Source organism: Nematostella vectensis, chromosome 6 (assembly GCF_932526225.1).
Source record: "Nematostella vectensis chromosome 6, jaNemVect1.1, whole genome shotgun sequence".
Classification (NCBI taxonomy): domain Eukaryota; kingdom Metazoa; phylum Cnidaria; class Anthozoa; order Actiniaria; family Edwardsiidae; genus Nematostella; species Nematostella vectensis.
The window spans coordinates 17,155,869-17,178,427 of record NC_064039.1 but is presented as its reverse complement, the minus strand read 5'-3'; the positions used below and the strand labels follow the sequence as shown (position 1 = coordinate 17,178,427).

The 22,559-nt window shown below is 41.8% G+C and overlaps 3 protein-coding genes across 6 annotated transcripts in view; 2 read left to right on the top strand and 1 right to left on the bottom strand.

Annotated features, from left to right (window-relative positions):
• Positions 1-11,442, top strand: part of LOC5506343 — a 32,748-nt gene extending 21,306 nt beyond the window's left edge. For both annotated transcript variants that reach the window (XM_032374728.2, XM_032374727.2), the window contains exons 7-17: positions 525-1,298; positions 2,167-2,237; positions 4,521-4,624; positions 5,134-5,197; positions 5,964-6,055; positions 6,410-6,484; positions 6,901-7,115; positions 8,804-8,892; positions 9,405-9,452; positions 9,595-9,649; positions 9,871-11,442. In XM_032374728.2, coding sequence (XP_032230619.2) covers positions 525-1,298; positions 2,167-2,237; positions 4,521-4,624; positions 5,134-5,197; positions 5,964-6,055; positions 6,410-6,484; positions 6,901-7,115; positions 8,804-8,892; positions 9,405-9,452; positions 9,595-9,649; positions 9,871-11,204 — 2,921 coding nt within the window. In that variant the 3' untranslated portion in view covers positions 11,205-11,442. The remainder of the gene's footprint in view (positions 1-524; positions 1,299-2,166; positions 2,238-4,520; positions 4,625-5,133; positions 5,198-5,963; positions 6,056-6,409; positions 6,485-6,900; positions 7,116-8,803; positions 8,893-9,404; positions 9,453-9,594; positions 9,650-9,870) is intronic.
• A 943-nt stretch (positions 11,443-12,385) lies between these two features.
• On the bottom strand, positions 12,386-16,798 carry LOC116614111. Its single transcript, XM_048729365.1, has 2 exons — positions 16,786-16,798; positions 12,386-13,689 (listed from the first exon to the last, which is right to left on the bottom strand). Exons 1-2 carry the CDS (start codon positions 16,796-16,798, stop codon positions 12,614-12,616), a joined length of 1,089 nt encoding a protein of 362 aa, XP_048585322.1. The 3' UTR covers positions 12,386-12,613.
• Positions 13,413-19,894, top strand: LOC116614110. Of its 3 annotated transcripts, XM_048729567.1 has the most exons (3): positions 13,413-14,556; positions 15,262-15,372; positions 15,916-19,894. In XM_048729567.1, the coding sequence occupies exon 3, from the start codon at positions 18,727-18,729 to the stop codon at positions 19,765-19,767; it is 1,041 nt and encodes a 346-aa protein (XP_048585524.1). In that variant the 5' UTR covers positions 13,413-14,556; positions 15,262-15,372; positions 15,916-18,726; the 3' UTR covers positions 19,768-19,894. The 3 variants fall into 3 exon arrangements, with proteins under 3 accessions (XP_048585524.1, XP_048585525.1, XP_048585523.1); XM_048729568.1 differs by lacking the exon at positions 15,262-15,372; XM_048729566.1 differs by having other exon boundaries at positions 13,413-15,372.
• The last annotated feature ends 2,665 nt before the right edge of the window (positions 19,895-22,559 follow it).

Genomic DNA, 22,559 nt, shown 5'->3' with positions numbered 1-22,559 from the left:
TTAATAAGGTTAAGAATATACAATTCGAATAAGCGCTTAGAGCAATTGTCCTGACATGTTGACTCATTGAAAGTTGATAAATTATTGATTGTTCTTGAGCCCGGGGTGGGGAGGAGCTTTCCCTTTTATAGCGGAACCTCGTGTTTTACAGCCCCTTAAATGGAATTAATGCAATGTCTAAAAACGAAGGTAAGCTGCTAGAATGGGAATTGCTATGAAATGGAGTAAATGTTTCTGATGTGTCTAAACGCAACCTTTTTTCATGGCTCAAACCATGTCTTGAAGATTGACTATCGCGGTGTGCTGCCATGACTTGAGGACAGATTGATTATCATGGTGTACTGCATGCCAACCCAGGGAGCTTATGGGGCTGAAACCGAGATGAGGCGAGGAAATGACAAAGCTTAAAATGTCAAAACGAATAAAAATACTCAGGATCATAGTTTTAAAAGATATCAGGCAAAGATCTTTACCCCATTGAATCTGAAAACCCCCACAATTGATAGTAACTGCTTCCTTTGTAGCATTTACAGTGCCAGATGAGCAGCCTGACAGGTACCTCCCACCACACCTCAGAATGGGCCAGCAGCAGGAACCAGACAGGGCTAATAGAGAAGAGGCCAGTACGAAGTGGCCAGAAGAGAGCAGTCTAATTGGTAACCCATGGCTGGCAAGCGACATGCAAGAGACTTTGAAGCAGCCCCATGAGCAACACTTTCTTTCTGACAAAAGACCACCAAGTTCACATACACACCCTCAGAGTCTTTCACAAGAAGGAAGTAATTTGTTCCCTACCGGCCATATTGCATTCCATGGACCAAAACTTGGCAGACGAAGTCTAGCTGCAATTTTCTCTACTCCTGTGAAGAGCGACCATGGTGAAGTATCCAAGTTGCAGGCTTACGCACAAGAACAGCAGCAACAACAACACATTCCCAGGCCCCAGCTGCATGAATATCAGCAACAGCAGCAGCAACAGAGAGACCCTGTCAGACATTTTGAGCCTCTAAAAGTCCAGCCAACTAATGAAAATAGTAACGACAAAGCAATGAAGAAAGAACTAGAGTGGCAGAAGTGGAAATTTCAAAGAAACCTCAAGAAAATACTGGACAGGGCCTCACTCAGCAACATTGAGGAGCTGAGCTGTGAATTGGCACAGTGTGTGGCAGAAAGTAGGCTTTCACAAAATTTCAAGGGTGTTTCTGAAACTGTGGTGATGCTTGAGATGATTATTGAGAGAGTACTGGACGGAAAGAGTTTCAGTGACATTGCCACAAAACTTTGCTGGCTTCTCTCAGGTAATTTTACACAGTATGTAATATGCATCTCGATTCCAACAACATGTTAAATGCTCTTTTTTTGAAGTCAGATATAAGAACAAGTATCCTATGTTATATCCAGGTTAAGGTTGCCCAAAAACATCTGTTTACTGGTTGAATAAAGAGTCAAGCTCACTAGCCACTAATCCTTTGCTGATGCTTTGGGGGAACCCGGTATCCGGATCGTAGGCAACCGAGTCTTAAGCATCCACTAAGCTAGACGGCTGCCTTGTGACTTTCATCATGAAAACAGTCAATTTGCCTAATTAGTGCAGGACTAATCTGACTCTCCAATCCTCAAATCTAAATTGATAACAAAAGAATCACAAACATTTAATGCAAAGGCAGACAGAGAGAACTTATATCCCTTATTTTCAATGTTGACCAAGCTGTCTATTTTAACTGCAAACCAAAAACTATTCCTCATTGACATTCAAACAATCCTGAATGATAAAGTTTCGGTCAGCTTATGGAGTACCTAAACCCACTTGTGTCTTAACCGACCTTCCGAGTGCTGGCTCGACCGGACTAAATGAACAAAGGAGGTGCATATTGGACAATTGCCAAACAACTTGCCTAAAATCCGGTGACCAGTAGGCCTGCTAGATGTGACTGTCTTTCTATTCTTCCCGTAGGGAAAAAAACTAGTGGTTCTTCTTTGATTTAAATGAATGTGTGATAACACTCAATAAAGGGCTGTATCCATTTCAGAGTGTACTTAGATAGATTTTACTGTGGAAAAGAGAATATAACTTAAATCAATAATGGTAAACAGTATTTTTGCTGAAACTTTTTCTGCACACGATTTTGTCTGGAACTAAAGTAATGTTATTTTGTTATGCTTTAGGCTTGGAAGTGAGCATGTTTCAGGAACATTTTAGAGGTGTAGTGTTGGCATTTCGTGATGAACTAATTGAGGTAGGTGAACTTAATTGTATGAAACAATTCGTTTGGCATTATGTGAAAGACCTTGTTCAATATTCTGCCTATTTAACAAAATAATAATGATGATTATAATAATGCTGATTTATTTATATAGCGTTTTTTCTTAAACATTCATTAGCGCTTTACAATTTTTGAAATTAATCATAAAAAATATAAGTAAGTATTATTATATATTATTATACTATTCATACATGAAAGGAAATTACATGTTCATTCAGAAGGCGATTTTCATATAGTAACATGACATCATGCATGAGAACTAAATATAGTAACATAACGTCATACATAACAACTAAAAAAATATGTTAAAAAGGTGAGTCTTAAGCGAAACTTTAAAAACATCCAAAAACTGGGTGGCTCACAAGCCATCTGAGAGGGTATTCCAGAGGGTGGTGGTAAATAAAGAAAATGATCTTTCACCATAACTTTAAAGGCATCACAAAGAAAGGACAAAGAGCAGTTATCCGTTCTTCAATGTCAAGAATACATTCTTCAATACATGACTTAGGGCGTGTTTTTTACATGTGATTCCGGAATGAGAATAGTTAGAATAGGAAAAGCGCACATTCATTTATCTCTGGTTCCCATTCTGGAATGGAATGAAGGCCATTCCACCCATTCTGCTACCTATAGCAGAATGACTCGAATGCCATTCTGAACATTCTCTACCAACCATTCCCATTCCAGAATGATAGGAAAAAACACATCCTTACAGAGATATGGCTCATCTATGGCAGATGTATGGAAAGATAAATAGATTTGAGTGTCATCGGCATAAAAGGATAAGATTTGTCATTCTTTTTAATAGTACAGCTAGATGTGTAGTATACATAGTTTACATGTGATTCCGGAATGAGAATAGTTAGAATAGGAAAAGCGCACATTCATTTATCTCGGGTTCCCATTCTGGAATGGAATGAAGGCCATTCCACCCATTCTGCTACCTATAGCAGAATGACTCGAATGCCATTCTGAACATTCTCTACCAACCATTCCCATTCCAGAATGATAGGAAAAACCACTTCCTTACAGAGATATGGCTCATCTATGGCAGATGTATGGAAAGATAAATAGATTTGAGTGTCATCGGCATAAAAGGATAAGATTTGTCATTCTTTTTAATAGTACAGCTAGATGTGTAGTATACATGACTAAGGCACATCAGAAATAATAGCACGTCTTGAAGACTGCTCTCAATCATTACAAACGGACTGTGTTCTGTTAGACAAATAAGAATTGAACCATACCAGTGCTTTACCACTGATTCCATAATACAATTAGTGACGCAGAGTAAGCCCTGTTTCAGTGTTATGACCATTCTTATATGCGGACTGAAAAGGGTTGTGCTAATGAGAGTCATTTAGATGGGAATTAAGTTGCTGTGCCACTAACATTCTCCGAGTAGGGCGATCATCCCTTATAGATACCAACTTTTTTAGATACAAACCTCTAGTTAGAAAAGGGTTGGTACTGTTATTAGGACGGATCTGATGATGCTTTTTAAAGATATGATTCAGAGCTGCCTCTTTAAATGATGATGGAACAAAAGCACCATTAGAGGTCCTATGGACATGATAGCACACAGCAGGTACAATACTAGGAGTTGAAGGACCAGTGGGACCTAGGTTCAACTAAACACAAGATTAGTGACAAACAGTAGATGGAAGGTGGCACAAGTGTGAGGTGGACAGAAGTGAATTAGGCCGTTAGACCGCTAAAGAATGAGAGAGCGCCAGAAAGCACTGAGCGCAGAAAAAGTAGACAAGAGATACAAAGGCACATGCACTAAATCAACAATAACACAAAGCTAAGAAACAACTCTAACTTTATTCAAACCATAGAGGTGAGTTCCCTGTGGATTTTACAAAGACAAACAAACTATACCACTTGATTACTTGTCATTGATGTCCAATCAAGCAGACAACCAAGTTATTATACCACTTGATCACTTATCATTGATGTCCAATGGAGACAACCAAGTTATTTTACCACTTGATCATTTATCATTGATGTCCAATCAAAGCAGACAACCAAGTTATTTTACCACTTGATCACTTATTATTGATGTCCAATCAAAGCAGACAACCAAGTTATTTTACCACTTGATCACTTATCATTGATGTCCAATCAAAGCAGACAACCAAGTTATATTACCACTTGATCACTTATCATTGATGTCCAATCAAAGCAGACAACCATGTTATTTTGCCACTGGCCAATGTCTAACTTGCTTGTTTCTTTCTTGTCGTCTTGTAGCAGCATATCAGTAGTTCATGGGAGACGAGATGTGAAAGGTTTTGCTCCTTCCTTGCCAACATGTTTGTCACACTGAATCTCAAGGAGGGATCCGCTCCTCAAAAGTAAGCACCAAGATTATGTTCTTCTACAGTTTAATAAACAAGTCTTTGGCTTTTATCAGGTTTTAAATCCCTTAGGAATCTTTAAACCGACAAAAAGACAATAGTGAGATTAAGTACTTCCAAGACATGCATGGATACATTTTAGGATGTTCATTCTTTTTCCAATGGAAAAAAAAGAACTCGCAGGTATTTTCAATAATTATCATTCTTTAATCAATTGCTTTTTTTTTTACAACAAAAAACCTTTTTTACAGTGAATTTCTGGTATCGTTTCTGTTGCAAGGTTCAGTTTTACAATAAGAAGGCAAACTTCATACTGCAGGAAGTTTTTGTTTTAGTTGCTTCTGATCACACAACCCCACTGCAAGGACATGTCAAAATGTGGTTTGTGTTTTCGATTGGCATGTCAGAATGCAAAGTGACATAATTTTACAATTATTGCAAAAGATAACAGTAATATCATTTGATTTTTTTGTTGAGACTCTCCAACCACCATTCCTGTTTTGCAGTCTGAAGCAAGCTGTTTTGCTGGTCATCAACCAGAGTTTAAACAAATGGGTAGCACTCGACAAGGTGTGTTTCCCCAGATATCAACAGACCAACTGACTGACTTGACAAGATGCATTAACTAGCCATTGCAGCCCTCACATTTATATTTTTCAAAATGCATATCAAAAGTAATAGTAATAAAAAACTTTTATTAGGAATTTTTTTCATTTTTTTTTCGTTATAATTGCTATTGGATAAAATATTAATAGAGTGCTCTAAAAGCCCATTAATACATTCAAAAATGTATGTACAACGGTGATAAGAATGCCTCTGCTGTATTGTTGGCCATAAGTACTGAGAGAGCTTCACTTGAGGACGAATGTAACGGTCCAATGTAGATTTTAACTTTTTACTTTATAACTTTTTACTTTATTGCTTTTACTATATTACTTTTTGATTTTTACTTTATAAATCTAGTGAGAGGAAGTGATTGAACGAGATCCATACTTTAGTAATCTTGCGCTTATATTATCCAAACCAATAGCTTTATTTGGGTTGAGACTGTAAATGTTTGAGTACTATCTTTCCTATGGAGGTAAAGTGAGAATTCCATGCAGATTTCACGGTTCGCTAAGAGCCGTCTGTAGTCAGACCTGTGTAGCAACAAATTTGATTTCATTGATTCACAGTTGTAAATGTCGCGGTGGTAATAGTACTACCTTGCATTAACTAGATTCAAACTAAAATGCCAGTCAGAAGATTTTTCTTTAGATATTAACCAAACAACTTCTCGTGAGGAATCCTGAATCCTGACACACCTGTCTATTGTGGCATCTGTTATTTTTCTCAGAACTTGTCTGAAGCTGAGCTTAATGTCAGGGCTGCATGTTTATGCAATCTGTTAAAGGTCATAGGGCCAGTAATGGAGGAAAACAGAGGAAGGTGATGTATTTATAATGTCAGGGACAATGTATCTATGCTTATTTCAAGATTCTGGACACTTGGTATATTTGACACCTTCAGAAGTCTTTGATGGCCTAAACTATTGTTCCCACTTGTCCTTGTACTGTACATATAAAAGCATTTCCTAGTGTCCTCTAATATTGCAACAAAGTAAGGAGTAGGGAAGATGGATGGGGGCATAGTTTTAATGGTATTTTACAATGTATCTGGATCTGGAGTCTTTTAACATTAAAATGGTCATTATTCCTTTCATGTGCTTTTTGCAAAACCCTGTAACCCTCTTTATTTTACTATAGGATATGCCCATCTTATGCTTTTGTTGATTTGATTCAGCTGTGAAGAGAGTGATCTACGGCAGATGTTTGGCTCAACATTGAGGGATCTTGTGTTATCAACAGAGTTACCAAGGTATATACAGTCACGAAAATATTTGCTCGAAGAAATTCTAGTAACCAGCTCTACTTTCTTAAAACAGTCCAGGTCCATCCCTATGGGTGTGTGGGCTTATTAGCCCATTTATGCCATTAGCCCATCTAGCTCATTGGCCCATCACCATGGGTGTGTGGGCTCATAAGCCCATCTAGCTGATCATTTTCCCCTGCTTGCTTGCTGTCAGAACCAATAACTGAATTTTTATCTAGAAAGATCTCCAACTAGTCCGCTTCTTATGTGCCTGCATTTTCTATTTTATATTCTGTGTTCTTTTTTCCAAAAGACCATCTTACCTAACTTTATACCAGACTTTCCAAAAATACTTTATTTTTAAACTAATAGAAGACTATTTACTTATGAAATAACAAACAGGAGTATCATGTCTGTCCCAGATCAACCAGGGAGAGACTTCTAGACTTGCTACTTCATAGAGCATCAGGTTGGTGCAGTCCATGTGATGAGAGTGAAAATCAAGCAGAGTCTTGCAGTGACTCCAACCAAGACGTGCTTGTCGAACCAGAAAACAGTGATGATGGGGAGTTCGCTAACAGTGAGGATACATCACAGCAGAATGACCTGATTCAAGACAAAGAAGAAGACCAAGCTGGTAAGCCGATAGAAGCCATTATTACTACACCTTCACTCCTGTTTTATTTGTCTATTTATCCTCCGTTCTGTAGCTTACTTACCCTGAGTTATCTGGCTACTTACCTTGAGTTATCTGGCTACTTAACCTGAGTTATCTGGCTACTTAACCTGAGTTATCCGGCTACTTACCCTGAGTTATCTGGCTACTTAACCTGAGTTATCTGGCTACTTACCCTGAGTTATCTGGCTACTTACCCTGAGTTATCTGTCCACTTACCTTGAGTTATCTGGCTACTTAACCTGAGTTATCCGGCTACTTACCTTGAGTTATCTGGCTGCTTACCTTGAGTTATCTGGCTACTTACCCTGAGTTATCTGGCTACTTAACCTGAGTTATCTGGCTACTTATCCTGAGTTATCTTGCTACTTACCCTGAGGTATCCGGCTACTTACCCTGAGTTATCTGGCTACTTACCTTGAGTTATCTGGCTACTTACCCTGAGTTATCTGGCTACTTAACCTGAGTTATCTGGCTACTTACCCTGAGTTATCTGGCTACTTAACCTGAGTTATCCGGCTACTTACCCTGAGTTATCTGGCTACTTACCTTGAGTTATCTGGCTACTTACCCTGAGTTATCCGGCTACTTACCCTGAGTTATTTGGCTACTTATCCTGAGTTATCTTTCTACTTATCCTGAGGTATCCGGCTACTTACCCTGAGTTATCCAGCTACTTACCCTGAGTTATTTGGCTACTTACCCTGAGTTATCTGGCTACTTACCCTGAGTTATCTGGCTACTTATCCTGAGTTATCTGACTACTTACCCTGAGTTATCTGGCTACTTACCCTGAGTTATCTGTCCACTTACCTTGAGTTATCTGACTACTTACCCTGAGTTATCTGACTACTTACCCTGAGTTATCTGGCTACTTACCCTGAGTTATCTGTCCACTTACCTTGAGTTATCTGACTACTTACCCTGAGTTATCTGACTACTTACCCTGAGTTATCTGGCTACTTACCCTGAGTTATCTGGCTACTTACCTTGAGTTATCTGGCCACTTACCTTGAGTTATCTGGCTACTTACCCTGAGTTATCTGGCTACTTACCTTGAGCTATCTGGCTACTTACCTTGAGTTATCTGACTACTTACCCTGAGTTATCTGACTACTTACCCTGAGTTATCTGGCTACTTATCCTGAGTTATCTGGCTACTTACCTTGAGTTATCTGGCCACTTACCTTGAGTTATCTGGCTACTTACCCTGAGTTATCTGGCTACTTACCTTGAGCTATCTGGCTACTTATCCTGAGTTATCTGGCTACTTACTTTGAGTTATCTGGCTACTTACCTTGAGTTATCTGGCTACTTACCCTGAGTTATCTGGCTACTTACCTTGAGCTATCTGGCTACTTACCTTGAGCTATCTGGCTACTTACCTTGAGCTATCTGGCTACTTACCTTGAGCTATCTGGCTACTTATCCTGAGTTATCTGTCCACTTACCTTGAGTTATCTGGCTACTTACCTTGAGCTATCTGGCTACTTACTTTGAGTTATCTGGCTACTTTCCTGTGTTCTCTAGCTACTAATCCTCAATTCCCAGACTTATAATCATTGGTTCTTAGGCTACTTATGCTAAGTTATCTGGCTACTTATCCTGGGTTATCTGGCTACTCATCGCGATTTTGTTCCTGTCCACAGGCTGGGACCCTTATGCTCAAGTCTCCACGATGCTGGAGCAGCTTAAGCTTGATGATTTGTTCCCAAAGTTCAGAGATAACTGCATTAGGGTGAGTGGTGCAAGACTATAGATGGTCTTGGTAAGGAAGATTCAGATAACTGCATTAGGGTGAGTGGGGCAAGACTATAGATGGTCTTGGTAAGGAAGATTCAGATAACTGCATTAGGGTGAGTGGTGCAAGACTATAGATGGTCTTGGTAAGGAAGATTCAGATAACTGCATTAGGGTGAGTGGTGCAAGACTATAGATGGTCTTGGTAAGGAAGATTCAGATAACTGCATTAGGGTGAGTGGTGCAAGACTATAGGTGGTCTTGGTAAGGAAGATTCAGAGATAACTGCATAAGTGTTAGTAGTACGAGACTTTATATAGTCGTGGTAAGGATTTATTAAACGGAAACAATGAACAGTTTTATGTTTTTGTTGACCGCCTTTTTTCGCTGTCACTTTGATTATTTGAAATAAGCTGGAGCAAGGGCCAACATCTGCGAAACCAAACTGCTACATGACTTTAGCTGGGTATGTCTAAATTTCGTAATAATCTTACTGTTTGATGTCTTTAGGATTCCCTTTTGACTGCTAACAAAGATGAATTCAAGAAAACACTTCAGGTAATTGTTTTATTTTAATGAATAGTTGCTAACAAATTGTATAAAAAATGGTATACATTTTAAATTCTAGTTTTTGATATTTTTATTTAAACTATATATTTTTGTCTGTTGTTAAACTGTTTTTTTTTTCTTTTGTTAATAGGAAGCCGGCTTTCCTCCTGGGGTTATTCTGGAGATTAGAATGTTTCTTGACGAAGGTTTGTAGCTTTTCATCATGAATGTGTGCCGACTGAATGGACAGCCTCAAGTTTACCACTCTAAAACCATGTAAAAATACATGGGGCTACATACAGAATAATTTAAAAAGTTGCTTTCCCCTTTTCAGTACAATAATCGGTTGAATGTGATTGCCTTTTTGTTAGGTTGTAAACAGTTACTCGTAGTTCAAGCGGTGATCTTAATCTTTCGTAACTTGCAGGGTATTTCCCACTGAAAGCCAGGCCAATTCAGAAACCGACCACTGTTCCGGCCGATGCAAGCAGCAGTGGTGCGAATAGCAGCACACATCAGGACGTCCCAGCTGAACAGAAACATGTTCCTCCAAATACTACTGAGGAAGACCATGCAAGAACAGAGGTTAACGAGTTACACCGTGAGCTGAATCAGCTGATGACCATTGAAAGCACTGGTGGGTCCTTATCCAAGAGGATGCCATCTCCAAAGGGAAAGGCAAGTCCAAGCTTAGAGGGTACTCCTTATAGCCGTCGGTCAAGTGTGTCAGAACGACTAAGGCGATTTTCATCAGGGCACTCAGCAGATGAAGGCAAGCAGCACGTAATTATCGACTCGCATAATACCTTTGAGCCGTCATATCTTAGTAGGACTCCACCTTTACGTGTCGACACAACTGCATTTGACTTTGATCTTGGCCCTGTGTCGCCCTCGGCCCAGAACCAGCTAACTTACAGTGCAGTAGTCAAGGCAAAGAACGAGGAAGCTTCTCCTGAGGCTGCAAGTAAGACTGTCCCTGTGAAGCTCACCGCGCTGACCAGGGGGAATGAAACAAATAAAGATGTTTCTCCCAAGACAGTTTCTGGAAAAGGTTTGGAAGAATCCAAAGATGGCACAGGAAAGAGAGATCAAAGCAGATCTCTACCGCGTCCTCCTCCAGGTTTTCCACCCCTACCTCCACAGACATGGGCCCAGGGTCAAGGGAAAGGAGAGCTTAGATTGACAGTACTGAACTCTACCAAGCCACGTGGGAAATGTGAGGAGGATGGGGCAGAGGGTGAGTCTGCACCCTGGTGTGGTAAGCTGGGTAGTGACCAGGAGGAATCCAAGGAGCGAGAGCATGTAGGACCTAGCAGAGGAGGGTATAGAGGAGGAAGAGGGGGTATGTCCAGAGGATACCAAGATAATAAGAGCTGGGGAGAACCAGGTCACGTGCAACCCCAGGGGGCGTGGTCTGACAGGTGTACAGGGCCAACTAGGGTGTCGAGGGAACGTGCAGATCGCCAAGAGGAGAGGCCAAGGGAGACGACTACATCACGTGGTGGATTCGGAGGGTTTGGTCGACCTGAACGATCTAGAACCCAACAAGAACATTCTTCTTACAAGGGTGGATTCGGAATACCATCTGACTCCCAGACTTTTAGCCGTACTTCTTCCTCACAGGGGTACGGTGGGGGTTTTTATGACGAGGCACCATCTAAATTACAGCCATTTGGGCAGAGAGGACCAAAGGCTTGTTACATATGTGGAAGTCCTGAACATCTGCACTGTGATGATAGAACAAAACTGTTTATAGATTAGCACATCTAGAATCGCCCTTGTGTTTATATGACTTATTATAAAATGTGATTATGTTTTAGCAGACTTGCAAAATAGGATTTATTTTGAGTTCTTTCATCTACAAACTAGGTCGTTGAAGTTTTTAGGGTCAGAAATCTGGTTTATGTAATTATGAAAAGATTTATAAGGCATTTACATGCGGGTTTTTTAATTTTTAGACCCTTTATCTGTTTGATATATTAAAGACTTTTAGAATGTATGGTGTTTCTTGCCTTTGTCCGATGGAACCTGGTTGATCTGCATCAGAAGAGTTAAGACGACTTACTACAGTACCAGAAGTTCGACACCTCTCCACTTTGCGCTTCTGCTACACGGGCGCATTGCACTGATTTGTAGATATAAATGCACTACAGTACCAAGGAAGGATGAAAATTCATATACTCTGAATTTTTTTAAGGTAGGGCGTGGCCTCTCCAAGATATGACGTAACACTACCTAATCTAATACCAATAATGCTGCCTCCAGGTCGCAAGTTTCAATTAAATAAATCCATGGAGCTTGAAGATACTATTGTTTTCCAATTGCGGGGAGATTTTGAACAATTTTCATATGAGCGTTTTTGAGAAAATGAACGATGATGATTTTAGAGGGTTTAATGTATAAAATATTAACCCATATTATTTAGACCAACACAACTTCGTCCGGGGAAGTAAATTCGACAATCGACTTGTCTAGTACTTAACTTGATACCTATATTCTAAGAATTGATACCAAAACCGATTGAACCGATTAGATCGCGAGATTTCTTTCTTAGAAAGGTTGATGATGCCTCGCCATCTTAGAGAGCTACCACTTCATTCGGCGCTGCAACAACAAAACTGCGTCTCATATCCAATCCCCACGTATTGAGGGCCAATTTCTCTGGCAGAGCCATAATGGCGAGCAACGCCCTTGCGCCTCCCTTGCAATATATATCAACTAGCGTTCTGTATCCCAAGCCAGATTTCGCGATTTTGTCCTTCATGCCTTGTTGTTATCGGCAGTCGAGCAAGTGTCGACTTCAGCGCTTTTGCTCTCTCATTCTTTTGCAAAGACAGAACACATACCGCTTGACTTGTAACGATCGCAGCGAAATGCACAAACGGGATTGAAAGAGAACCTCAGCCAACGCCTTCACGTCTGCCATCGCATCAAAAAGAAACTGAAACTGTGCGAAATGTATTGTTCTTTACTGTCGTTATCAACTTAAGGGAGTCTAAGAAAAAGACTCCAGATTCGGAAAATTGTTCCAGAAGGTCGTGCTTTTTCAAGGATTTTAAAAGAACTGGGTAATCAAAGCGATCGCCGTTGGGAGCTACTAAGACAATTTGCAGAGGGCATGAGGTTTCATGCTGCTTTAGAAAATTACAAAATTTCTCTAGTCCTTTCGCCTACGTTGTGGAGCGCAACACCTTGCTCTCCTTTTTCTTTGTAGCACCTTCTTTTTCTATGTTTAGGCCAGTCGTCTCTGTGTCGAAGGTGATAAGCGCACATTCGCTGAGCTCTGGTGGATTAGTTGGATGAGACTGCTCTCCCTGGCTCTCTATTTCCCAATGCTCTATGCACTCTTCGTAAGTCCGTAGCTCTTCGTCCTTCACGGAGTTCTTCAAGCTTTCTATGGTCAAGGTGGTTATCTCAACTTCCCTTCTCTGCAAGCCAACTCCTGACTCATATGTTACGCCTTCGCGTTCTTCGAGAGATACATTTTTCCGAGATTTTTTTCTTCGCGCCATGCGCCTCTTTTTCTTGAACGCCCGAGTTCCCTTTCTTACAGCATTTTTTAGGCGTCTTCGGTTTGTGTCTTTTATGTATTTATCGGTCGCGATGCTATGTCCTAGGCCCATTTCCTCTGTTGCCTTAGATATATATTTCGTCGACTCATTGAACTGTGCTATCCCTGCTGCCGTTCTGTGGTCACTGCTCTCAGAACCACCAAAGCGCTTGATCTTTGGAGCCTTTGCACCAATGATGCTATTGACGCATTCGCTTTTTTGGGAAGAACCCATGGGTGTCGAAAACGGGCGCAAAGCGTCCGTAATGCTGGCGCGTAGGTCTTCGCCCTGCAGGTCGCGACAACCAGGAAGCTCGCCGTGAGCGTACTCATCTGGGTTGGCCTTGTATTTGCACCATGTCATATCCTCGCACTGACTGTGGTCGCCAAAGGCGTGGGGCACGATGACATTCAGACCTTGCAAGAGCTCCTCAGGCCTCCCCATGTTTTGGTGCAAGCAATAGGTGAAGCACTTTTGTATATAGCTGATCACCGCAGGAGTCAGTCCCTTCACCTTATTTTTGGCGGCATATAGGCGTGAACCCAACGTGCGACACACATGGTTTATGTCGCTCCATTTCTCTACTGGATACTTGACGAGCGTGCTAAGCCTCGATTCCGTGGTAGTGTCGTCGTCACCAACGTACGTCGGGTAACGCACTCCGCTCGACTCGGCCTCGGCAAAAAGCTGTACAGCTACATGTTAGGGAGAAATAAATATAACAAAAAGTCAATGGGGAGAAGAAAAAGGGAGAAATGAATTACTCTATTTTAAAAAAATGTGACTCTACTTTAAAAAATATATAACAATAATGCAATAATAGCTTAAATGAGCATATTCCTAACATTTTCCCCTGTTTCATTTACATTTGACATTTGGTGTAACCCTGTAACACCAAATGTCAAATGTCATCAAATGTCACCATTCAAAATCTTTTACACTAATGTGCACCTCGCTTCTCTCAGTTTATCAGCAACTGTCCTCCAATCCAGTTTCCCGAGCACTTCAGTACTAGAAGTGTCATAGGGAGAATAAGTTAAAATACGTGCTGCCCTGTTTTGTAATTTTTGTAATTTTTCCAACAAACCTTTGCTGCAATTGTCCCAAAGTGTGGTTGGATAATTGATGAATAAATGGTTTCAAGAGTATTGGTAGATACATAAGGGCTTATTCTCTTTGAAGCACTTATACTAGGTGATGGTATAACTATGCGACTTGGTCTTTGTGGTCATCGCTCGGGTACCCTGTGTGTCACAATCCAGTAAATCATGCAACTCCCAGGCCCCACTCGGCCCAACTAAAAAGGAGTCATCGTCAAGTGACACGTCAATCACGATGACGGCATGAGGATGTTAACTCAATCACCAAACTGGACATAACCGGTTTATAACCAGTCTAACTGGAAATAACATTTTTACCACCGCCCCCAAACTTCCGTACTTATGCTTCAAAGTACTTTTATGAAAAAGCAAACCCGCAAAGCGAAACAAGAAATTGAATATTGAGAAGTTTTTTTATTTCCACTGTGACCATGGACGACCTTTCACGTGGTGATAAAAGAGGTAATTGCACAACTATTATAGTTTTATGTTTACATCCAGTAGGTATTATGTTAAAAAAAAAAACGGTTTTGAACTGAGTGCCTTTTTAAGTATATGTTTGAAAGGTTTTTCACGGATTTATTATCAGACGATACTAGCATTTTATTTTTAAGAATAGAATACTTCTATTGTACAGAGAAGAATGTGTGTGTGCAAAGGTTTTGTTAAAACTCGCGCCCAAAAACAAGATGGCGGTAGTCTTGTGCGCGCTTGTTTACTTTTTTACTAATTGTGTGTAAACTTCGTTACAGTAATCAAAAGGCCTATCCGAAAGAGAAATATTATAGACGTGTTTGTTTTTGTCAACTCAAATATTTCAAAATATAATAGTTGTCTTATTTCTTGTCACCTCAAATTTTGCATAAATATCATAGTTGAGTTTAGTTTTGGCACCCAAAATATAATGCATAATTATTATAGTTTTGGTTGCATAAAATAATGCATAATTATGATAGTTGTGTTTTTGTTACCTCAGATGTTTCATGAATATTATAGTTGTGTTTTAGTTAAATCTCGTATACATACATATTGTAGGTGGTGATCTGTCGTATTTCTAAAAGTTTCAAAGTTTTGATGTTACCCCTTTTATAGTTAAAATATCAATTTTGCACAACAATTTTCAATGAAAGATACTGTACATGACAGGTGTACTATTTTGAAATCCAGGAGTACAAGCATAAAGTCCTATTAGCAGACTCTGCCATAGCAGACTATATAATTTGCAGATACCAGATGAATGTGTAGATGCTACATACACTAATTGTAGACAAACTGAAGGTTAGATTCTAAACTGTTTTACATTTGACTCATTGCTGATTATAAACATGGAGAAAGATATTCTAACACAAAGTAAGTTTGTATTTTTGAAATCCTTCTTTACTTTGCATACAACATAAGAGCTTTTTTCTTAGGGGGCCAGGTAGGTTTTAATTCTTTTTTTCCCACTTAATGAGGTAAGTGTAAAAAAAAACACTGATAAATTATTTAAAAAGTAAGCTGTATATCAATATTTTGGTATAAATGAACCCAATTCACTTTGATACTATGAAAGAAATATGGCTAAATGATTCCAGTCAGGTCTTATTTATCTGACACATTTATGCTTTTTCCCCCTCAGTTCTCAAAGATGTTTTGCAAGGTTGTTGTGTGTCAATTACAGCATAAAATAAAAAAAATTGCATATTTACATGACCCATTAATTAATTGAACCTATACTGGTATGATACATAGATTCTAGATGGTGTTTATTGGTTTATTTTAGGTGAGCCCTAACGTTTGGAAAATATATAATTTGATACTTTTTTCATCCTTTTTTTATAGAGAAGAACAATAACAAGATAAAAAGAGGTGATGCAGCTGTAGGCGGCATGCAGTGGTGGGGCCAAGCAGTTTGTCTTCCACATATATTGATTTCCATATTTAGGGGAGTGCTTTTGGTGCCTCCTCTAAATATGGAAATTAATTGTTACGTGGTAGACAAACTGTTGTCTCTTTATTAATACATGTTTTAACATTTATTATTTTATATAATACACCTATTTCAAATGAGGTTACAATACCAATGTCACAAACTGCAGTGCTTCAAAGATATCAAATGAGCCAGCAAATATGCATAGAGCAAAGCTTACCCATGTTTCTTTTTGTGTGTCTTTTGAATGAACCAATCAGTGTTACCACACATTGATCCTCCAATGCAATACCTTGTTTGAAATAGGTGTATAATTTATATTTTAAAAATATCCTAACCCGTTATATTTTATTATTCTTGATCTAAATAACCAATAGGTTCTCATGACAATACAATATTTTATTAGGTTGTGCATGATTTTTCATTGCCAAATTATCAATGATAAGACACAAGCATAATTTTATACATGAATACTTTTTGAATGAACCATTTTATTTTTTTATGTCATTGCAATATTTATATTGTGGTGTGCACAATTTTTCATAACCAAATTATAAAGGATAGGACACAAGCCTAACTTTAGAAATGAATAATTTTGAATGAACCATTTTAATTTCCTGTGTCAATACAATATTATTTTTATTATGGCTTGCACAATTTTTCACAACCAAATTATATGTGATAATGACACCAGCCTAAATAAATGCTTTTAATTTAAAACAATGATTTCTTAATAATTCAGAAAAACACCTTTTTTAACATCATGCATTTTTCCTACTTACGTGTATACACCATTTTCCTACTAAAAGCAATCCCATACTGCTGGATCTCAGCTTTGACTTTTTCATGTCAAATAATGGTGCATTTGTGCAATGATAATAAAAACAAGCATTCTCTAAAAGGCACCCATTTGTTAATAAAAGTATTCAATTCAATTCATTCACCCATCATAATCCTGGGTAGTCTTCCTGAGGGAGTGGAGGGAGGTAAATATATCAGTTGTTATTAAATACAAAAATTCATTAATTTGATACATGAACGTTCAGGATAGCAGTATCAGAATAACCATTAAACACCCCCCTGAGGGATAGTAGTTGGGTGAAGTTTATACCCTAAAAGATGATTATCTACACCCCATCTTCTTTTTTTAGGAGTCAAACCCCAGGGGGTGGGGGTTATGGCAGAAATTAGTAATGTACCCAAGACACCAGGATTTACTTGGAAATGGATATTAAATATAAATAACTACTCCAAAGCTAGTTTGCATCCCCTATATCCTTAAATTTGCTACAAGTATTGCTAAAAAAGTGCATCCACGCAGGCTCCGCTTTTAGGCAGTGCCTAAATCTATATATTATCTCATAAAACAGCTTGGTATAAAAGACACAGAAAACAAAAACAAATTAATTTTTACCAAACAAAAACAGACAAAGAAAATGTCAATAGAGATTTTCATAGAGAAGTGATAGAAAAATATTTTAGAGCTCTTGAATCTTAAAGGTGTTAGGCCTACCCTGGAATAGCAGTAGTGACACTATAGGACTCACATTTGGCCAACTGTATGAGAAGGCGCAACAGTCGCCAGCGACGAAGCGAAATGTGCTAAGTGTTCTTGCAGGTATGTTCGATCCCCTAGGAATAGTAAGCCCAGTAACTGTAGCTTTGCAGCAAGACTAGAGTAGAGTGGCCCCCCTTAAAGAGATGACAATACCCAGGTTAGAGCTAATGGCCACGTTAATCCTTGCCCGTCTAGTCAGCCATGTTAAAGAAGCACTAGGCACACTCATTGAAGTAGAAAGGGAGGTGTACTGGTCAGATAGCAAAACAGTGTTATACTGGTTGGCGAACAAAGGTGAGTGGAAACAGTTCGTTAAGCACAAAGTAGATGAAATTTTGCAGCTGACTAGGAACGGTGAGTGGAGGCATTGCTCGGGAGAGCAGAACCCGGCCGACATTGGGTCACGTGGTACCGTGGTGGAATGGCCCACACTGGCTGACTGGTCCCGAACAGGGATGGCCAGCATTACAGATCGAGAGAACGCCAGCTGGGGCGGAAGAGGAGAAGGGCACTGTAAGTATGGTAGTCAACACCAGAGTACCGAAGAGTGACATATCTAGTGTAATCAACCCTAACAATTTCAGTAATTGTATCAAGTTGTTCAAGGTAACAGCGTATGTTCGGAGATTAATGCACAATGTTAGGGCAGAGAAAGTAGAAGACAGGATGACAGGCAGGTTATCTAGAGAGGAGATGACGAACGCAGAGCTAGAGTGGATAAAGTCAGCGCAAGTAGACTTGACGCAACAAGCGACGTTTAATCAGCTGACCAAGCAGCTAGATTTAGTAGAAGAGGCAGGCATACTTAGGTGAAGAGGGAGACTGGGTAATTCCGAGCTTGCGACAGACGCTAGAATGCCCATAATATTACCGAGAGATCACAGGCTGACAGAGCTGGTTATACTAGACTGCCATAGTAAGTTACACCACAGTGGTGTTAGCGGCACCTTAGCGCAGTTGCGGACAAGGTTCTGGGTTCCGAAAGGTAGACCAGTTGTACAGAAGATAGTGCATAGGTGTGTCACGTGTAAGAAGCTAGAAGGCAGGGCATACGCGCCGCCTCCCGTGGCGGATTTACCAGGCTTTAAGAGTCACGCAGGCAGAGCCATTCTCCAAAGTAAGAGTAGACTTTGCAGGTCCTCTCTATTACAAGAGTAGTACAGGTATGATGCAGAAGGCGTATGTGGCACTTTTCTCGTGTTGCGTGACACGAGCATTATATCTCGATTTAGTGGTAGATTTAGAGGCTTGTACTTTCAGGAGATGCCTTAGAAGGTTTGCAGCCAGGAAGGGAGCTCCAACGCTGATAGTGTCAGACAATGCGAAAACGTTCAAAGCCGCAGCAAAGGCCCTGAGGGAGCTATATGACCACCCGGAGGTACAAGCATATTTAGAGGTCAACAGAGTATCTCGGCAATTCAACCTAGAGAAGGCTCCATGGTGGGGTGGGTTTTACGAGAGAATGGTAGGAAGCGTCAAGCGGTGTTTGAGGAAGACCTTGGGCGAGGCACGATTGACCTATGATGAGCTAATTACAGTTTTGGTGGAGGTCGAGAGCACACTAAACGACAGGCCGCTTACATATGTGTACGATGAGGTCGGAGAGATGGAGCTTACACCAGCCCATCTAATGTATGACAGACGACTAAATAGCTTTCCAGACGAGGTAGTAGAGCCAGACGATGTAGCGAATCCAGACCACAACAGTCGGTTTAGGTATGTAAGTGCTAAACTCTCCCATTTTTGTAAGAGATGGAGTAAGGAGTATCTAGCTAGCCTTAGGGAGTTCTATCCTAGTAGTCGTGTCACCGGGCGTCATAGGGAGGCAGTTCAAGTAGGAGATGTAGTGACAGTGCACGACGACGGCAGTAAGAGGAGTCAGTGGAAGATGGCGGTAGTAGAGAAGTTGATCAAGGGCAGAGATGACGTAGTGAGAGGAGCGCAAGTTAGACTTGTCAAGAAGGGCAAGCCATCTCGCCTGGACAGACCAGTCCAGAGACTCTACCCCATAGAAGTTAGTTGCGCGGACTCGACAGTGAATCGCAGCGCGTGCGCGGACAGGAGCGTGCATACCAGAGCCAGGTCCACTCGAGCCGCAGCATTGCACGCGCAGAATAGAATCGCGATCGGGGTTTGCTTGACTCCTAAGAGTCAAGGGGGGGAGTGTGTTCCGGAAGTTCCGTTTCTGTGTACCGGAAGTTGTTAAAGTTATTAGTTTATGATCACCAATTATGTAATATGTAATGAGTAATAGGATCGGGTATCATTGTACCAGGCACGGGGTGAACTCGTGAGGGATGGTAAGACAGATTGTGGAGAGATGCCCAAGAAAATGAGGATGGTCACTCTCTGATGCAAAAACTCGAAGCGCTGGAGGACCAGATATCTTTGATGTCTCATAGCCTAGAATCGACCCTGGACAATATACACAAAACAGTAGAGACACTAGCAGAGAATGATCTGCTAAAATACGAGCTCCAACCAACAGCCTCAGAATCAAACACGGACTCGCAGTCGTTCAGCGAAAAAAGTCCCTGTTCGGAATATTGCTTGGCGTGCCTGTCGTGGGGTGGAAACTTTGGAATCATTGTAACTCGCTACCTCCCTTGCGCTCAAAAGCGGCGCACACAAAAAATGTGATCCCCGATAATAACCCAAACAAAAGGGGGCGTCAGAGGAGGCGATAAAGCCTTACGAGTCAGGAAGCGGGAAAGCGAGCAGCATGCTATAACGTGCACTTATCAGTGGGCACACGTGAGCCTCAACGTTTGTGTCTATTATTGCAGCTGAGGCACGTAAGTCGGACGTTCCACTTGTAGTGCCCCTGACCGTCGTCAAGGCGATCGATGCTTAAGCTCTGAGGGTGACATTTGGTGTAACTCTGTAACAGCAGCTTTGTCGCACACACGGTGCACTTCTTTTCGGCGGCAGCAATCATACATCAGCATGTGATGGAAGCCTGTGTATTTAGGGCGATCCTTTTGGCGATCCTGTATCGCGTAACGCTTGATTCGCGCTATAATGATTTCTTCACTGGGCGTAGCCTGCAGTTCTGTGGGAACCAAGGCACCGGGTGCGTTATCGGGGGGGATTACGCGGACTATCTGGTCGGCGTGCCGCACGCGGGATATGCCGGTGTATACAGCATTCGTAATCCAGCCTTCGAGGCTGTGGTCTATGATAAAGAGACGGCGAGGTTGCTGAACGGTCTTTCCCTGCACGCGATGGATCGTACCCCAGCCCCCGTATTTCCACTCGAGTGGAAGGCCTTGCAGCACGGCGTCTAAAGGTACCTGGACTACGGTTCCCTTGTATGCATTCGCCGTTTTTCCATGCTTACCAGGGACAGGCATGGGCCGCCCTTGCGTGCGGTATCGGTGCGCAATACTCGATTCCGGGTCGAATCGTATATTAGCCGGGGATGTCGGGTAGCTTGTCTTGTGGTGGCCAAGCAGTCGCTCCTCGACCTGAGCACCCATTTTATTGGTCGAGCAGACCCACATGTCATCCGGCCTTGTTTGGCTCACAGCGGTTTCAAACCGCATGCCGACCCACTCCTCTCTGAAGACCTCGAGTTGACAACCGTCAGTCTGGCCCTTTATGTCGTGAAGTCGAGAGCGAGGCGTGGAGTTGCACGGAGTGTCTGGGTTGCTATGGCACAAGGTGTAGGGGAGCCCGCACGTTTCGCATACGCATCGGTAGTCGGTGTCAAAACAGAGCACGTTTTTAGCGTCAGCCCATTCCTCGAGAATAGTATGGGGACCCTCTTTGTCGCCCAAGGGAGGCACCTGGCCATAGTCGCCGCTACATACTTCACACGGACGGGTAGCCAGATACTCCAGGATGTTGCGCAGGACTTTGGTTTGGATTTTGCAGCATTCGTCGATAATGACAACCTCTGCGAGATTGCTCAGTTTGTTACCTAGGGATACTGGGTCCCAGTCCTCTATTGGCTTGTCGGCGGGAATGCGGAGATAGTGGTGATAGTCTGCGCGTTCACGGGCTTCCCGCAGTTCTGGAGGCCGGGATTGTTGCGATGATCATCCGCAAGGTCATTTTCCGGGGTGAGCACGGCGATGGTTCGCCCTTCGAACAATTTCACGGCCCACTCCGTTTTTTGCCGAACCGCCCTGACCAGTCAGATGGAGTCTCGCTGATGAAGCAGCTTTAAGGTCTGCTGGCAAGGGTGGCGCATTGCTCTGCTCATTGTGCAAGCTACCTCTAAGCTTGGGCTGCCAAGCGGCTTCCGGACGCCATTCGTACCCGGGCTGTTTGTGACGCCACTCGCCATATCTTGGGCTCTTCTCTACCAGACGTCGTTGCACTTCATCGGGCACCACTTTGGTATATATGGCAGCTGTGCAAACTCTGAGCACATCATCTCGCGGGAACCTTCGCAGCATCCTACGTAGAGCAATGTTAGTGTAAGCTAGCATGAAGGCGCGAATGTGATACCACTGGGAACGTCGTTTCCCGTCCCTGTATTGGATCAAGTGTGCCCTGTCCGCGTGCTCAAAGTTAAAGAGATGGTCGGCGCCTGCTAACAGGTTTGTCAGATACGCCGCCTCTTCTCGGTCGCGTTCCACGATAGAAGATTTATCTGCGTGGCGGGCACATTTGCCCACGAAACCCACCGCGAGGTCGCGGCCCTGGGGATACAGAGGGTCTTTGCTTTCGTTGTCTGACGGCGGAAATCTGATGCAGTCCTTTTTCCCAACGCTGAACAGAAGCTCCCGTGCAGTGGCATTGATGAGATCACCAGAACCAGGCAGGTCTTTGAGTTCCGGAGTAGTGAGCCAACCATCATTTTGCTCCAAGTGCTGTCCTATACGGCCTGATGTGTAAGGATGACAATCTTCTGAGAACTCCCATTTAGTGAGCTGGATAGAGCCCGTCAACCGAAGGACTTCCCTTAGAGGCCTTTCCTCGACGTTGGCGCGACGATACAAGTCCGTAGGGAATACATACTCTCGCACGAGATCGATGGCGTCTGACGAT

What these genes read in the sequence shown, in the direction of transcription:
- LOC116614110 (XM_048729568.1), top strand. Translation starts at nt 18,727, where the DNA reads ATGATGCAGAAGGCGTATGTGGCACTTTTCTCGTGTTGCGTGACACGA.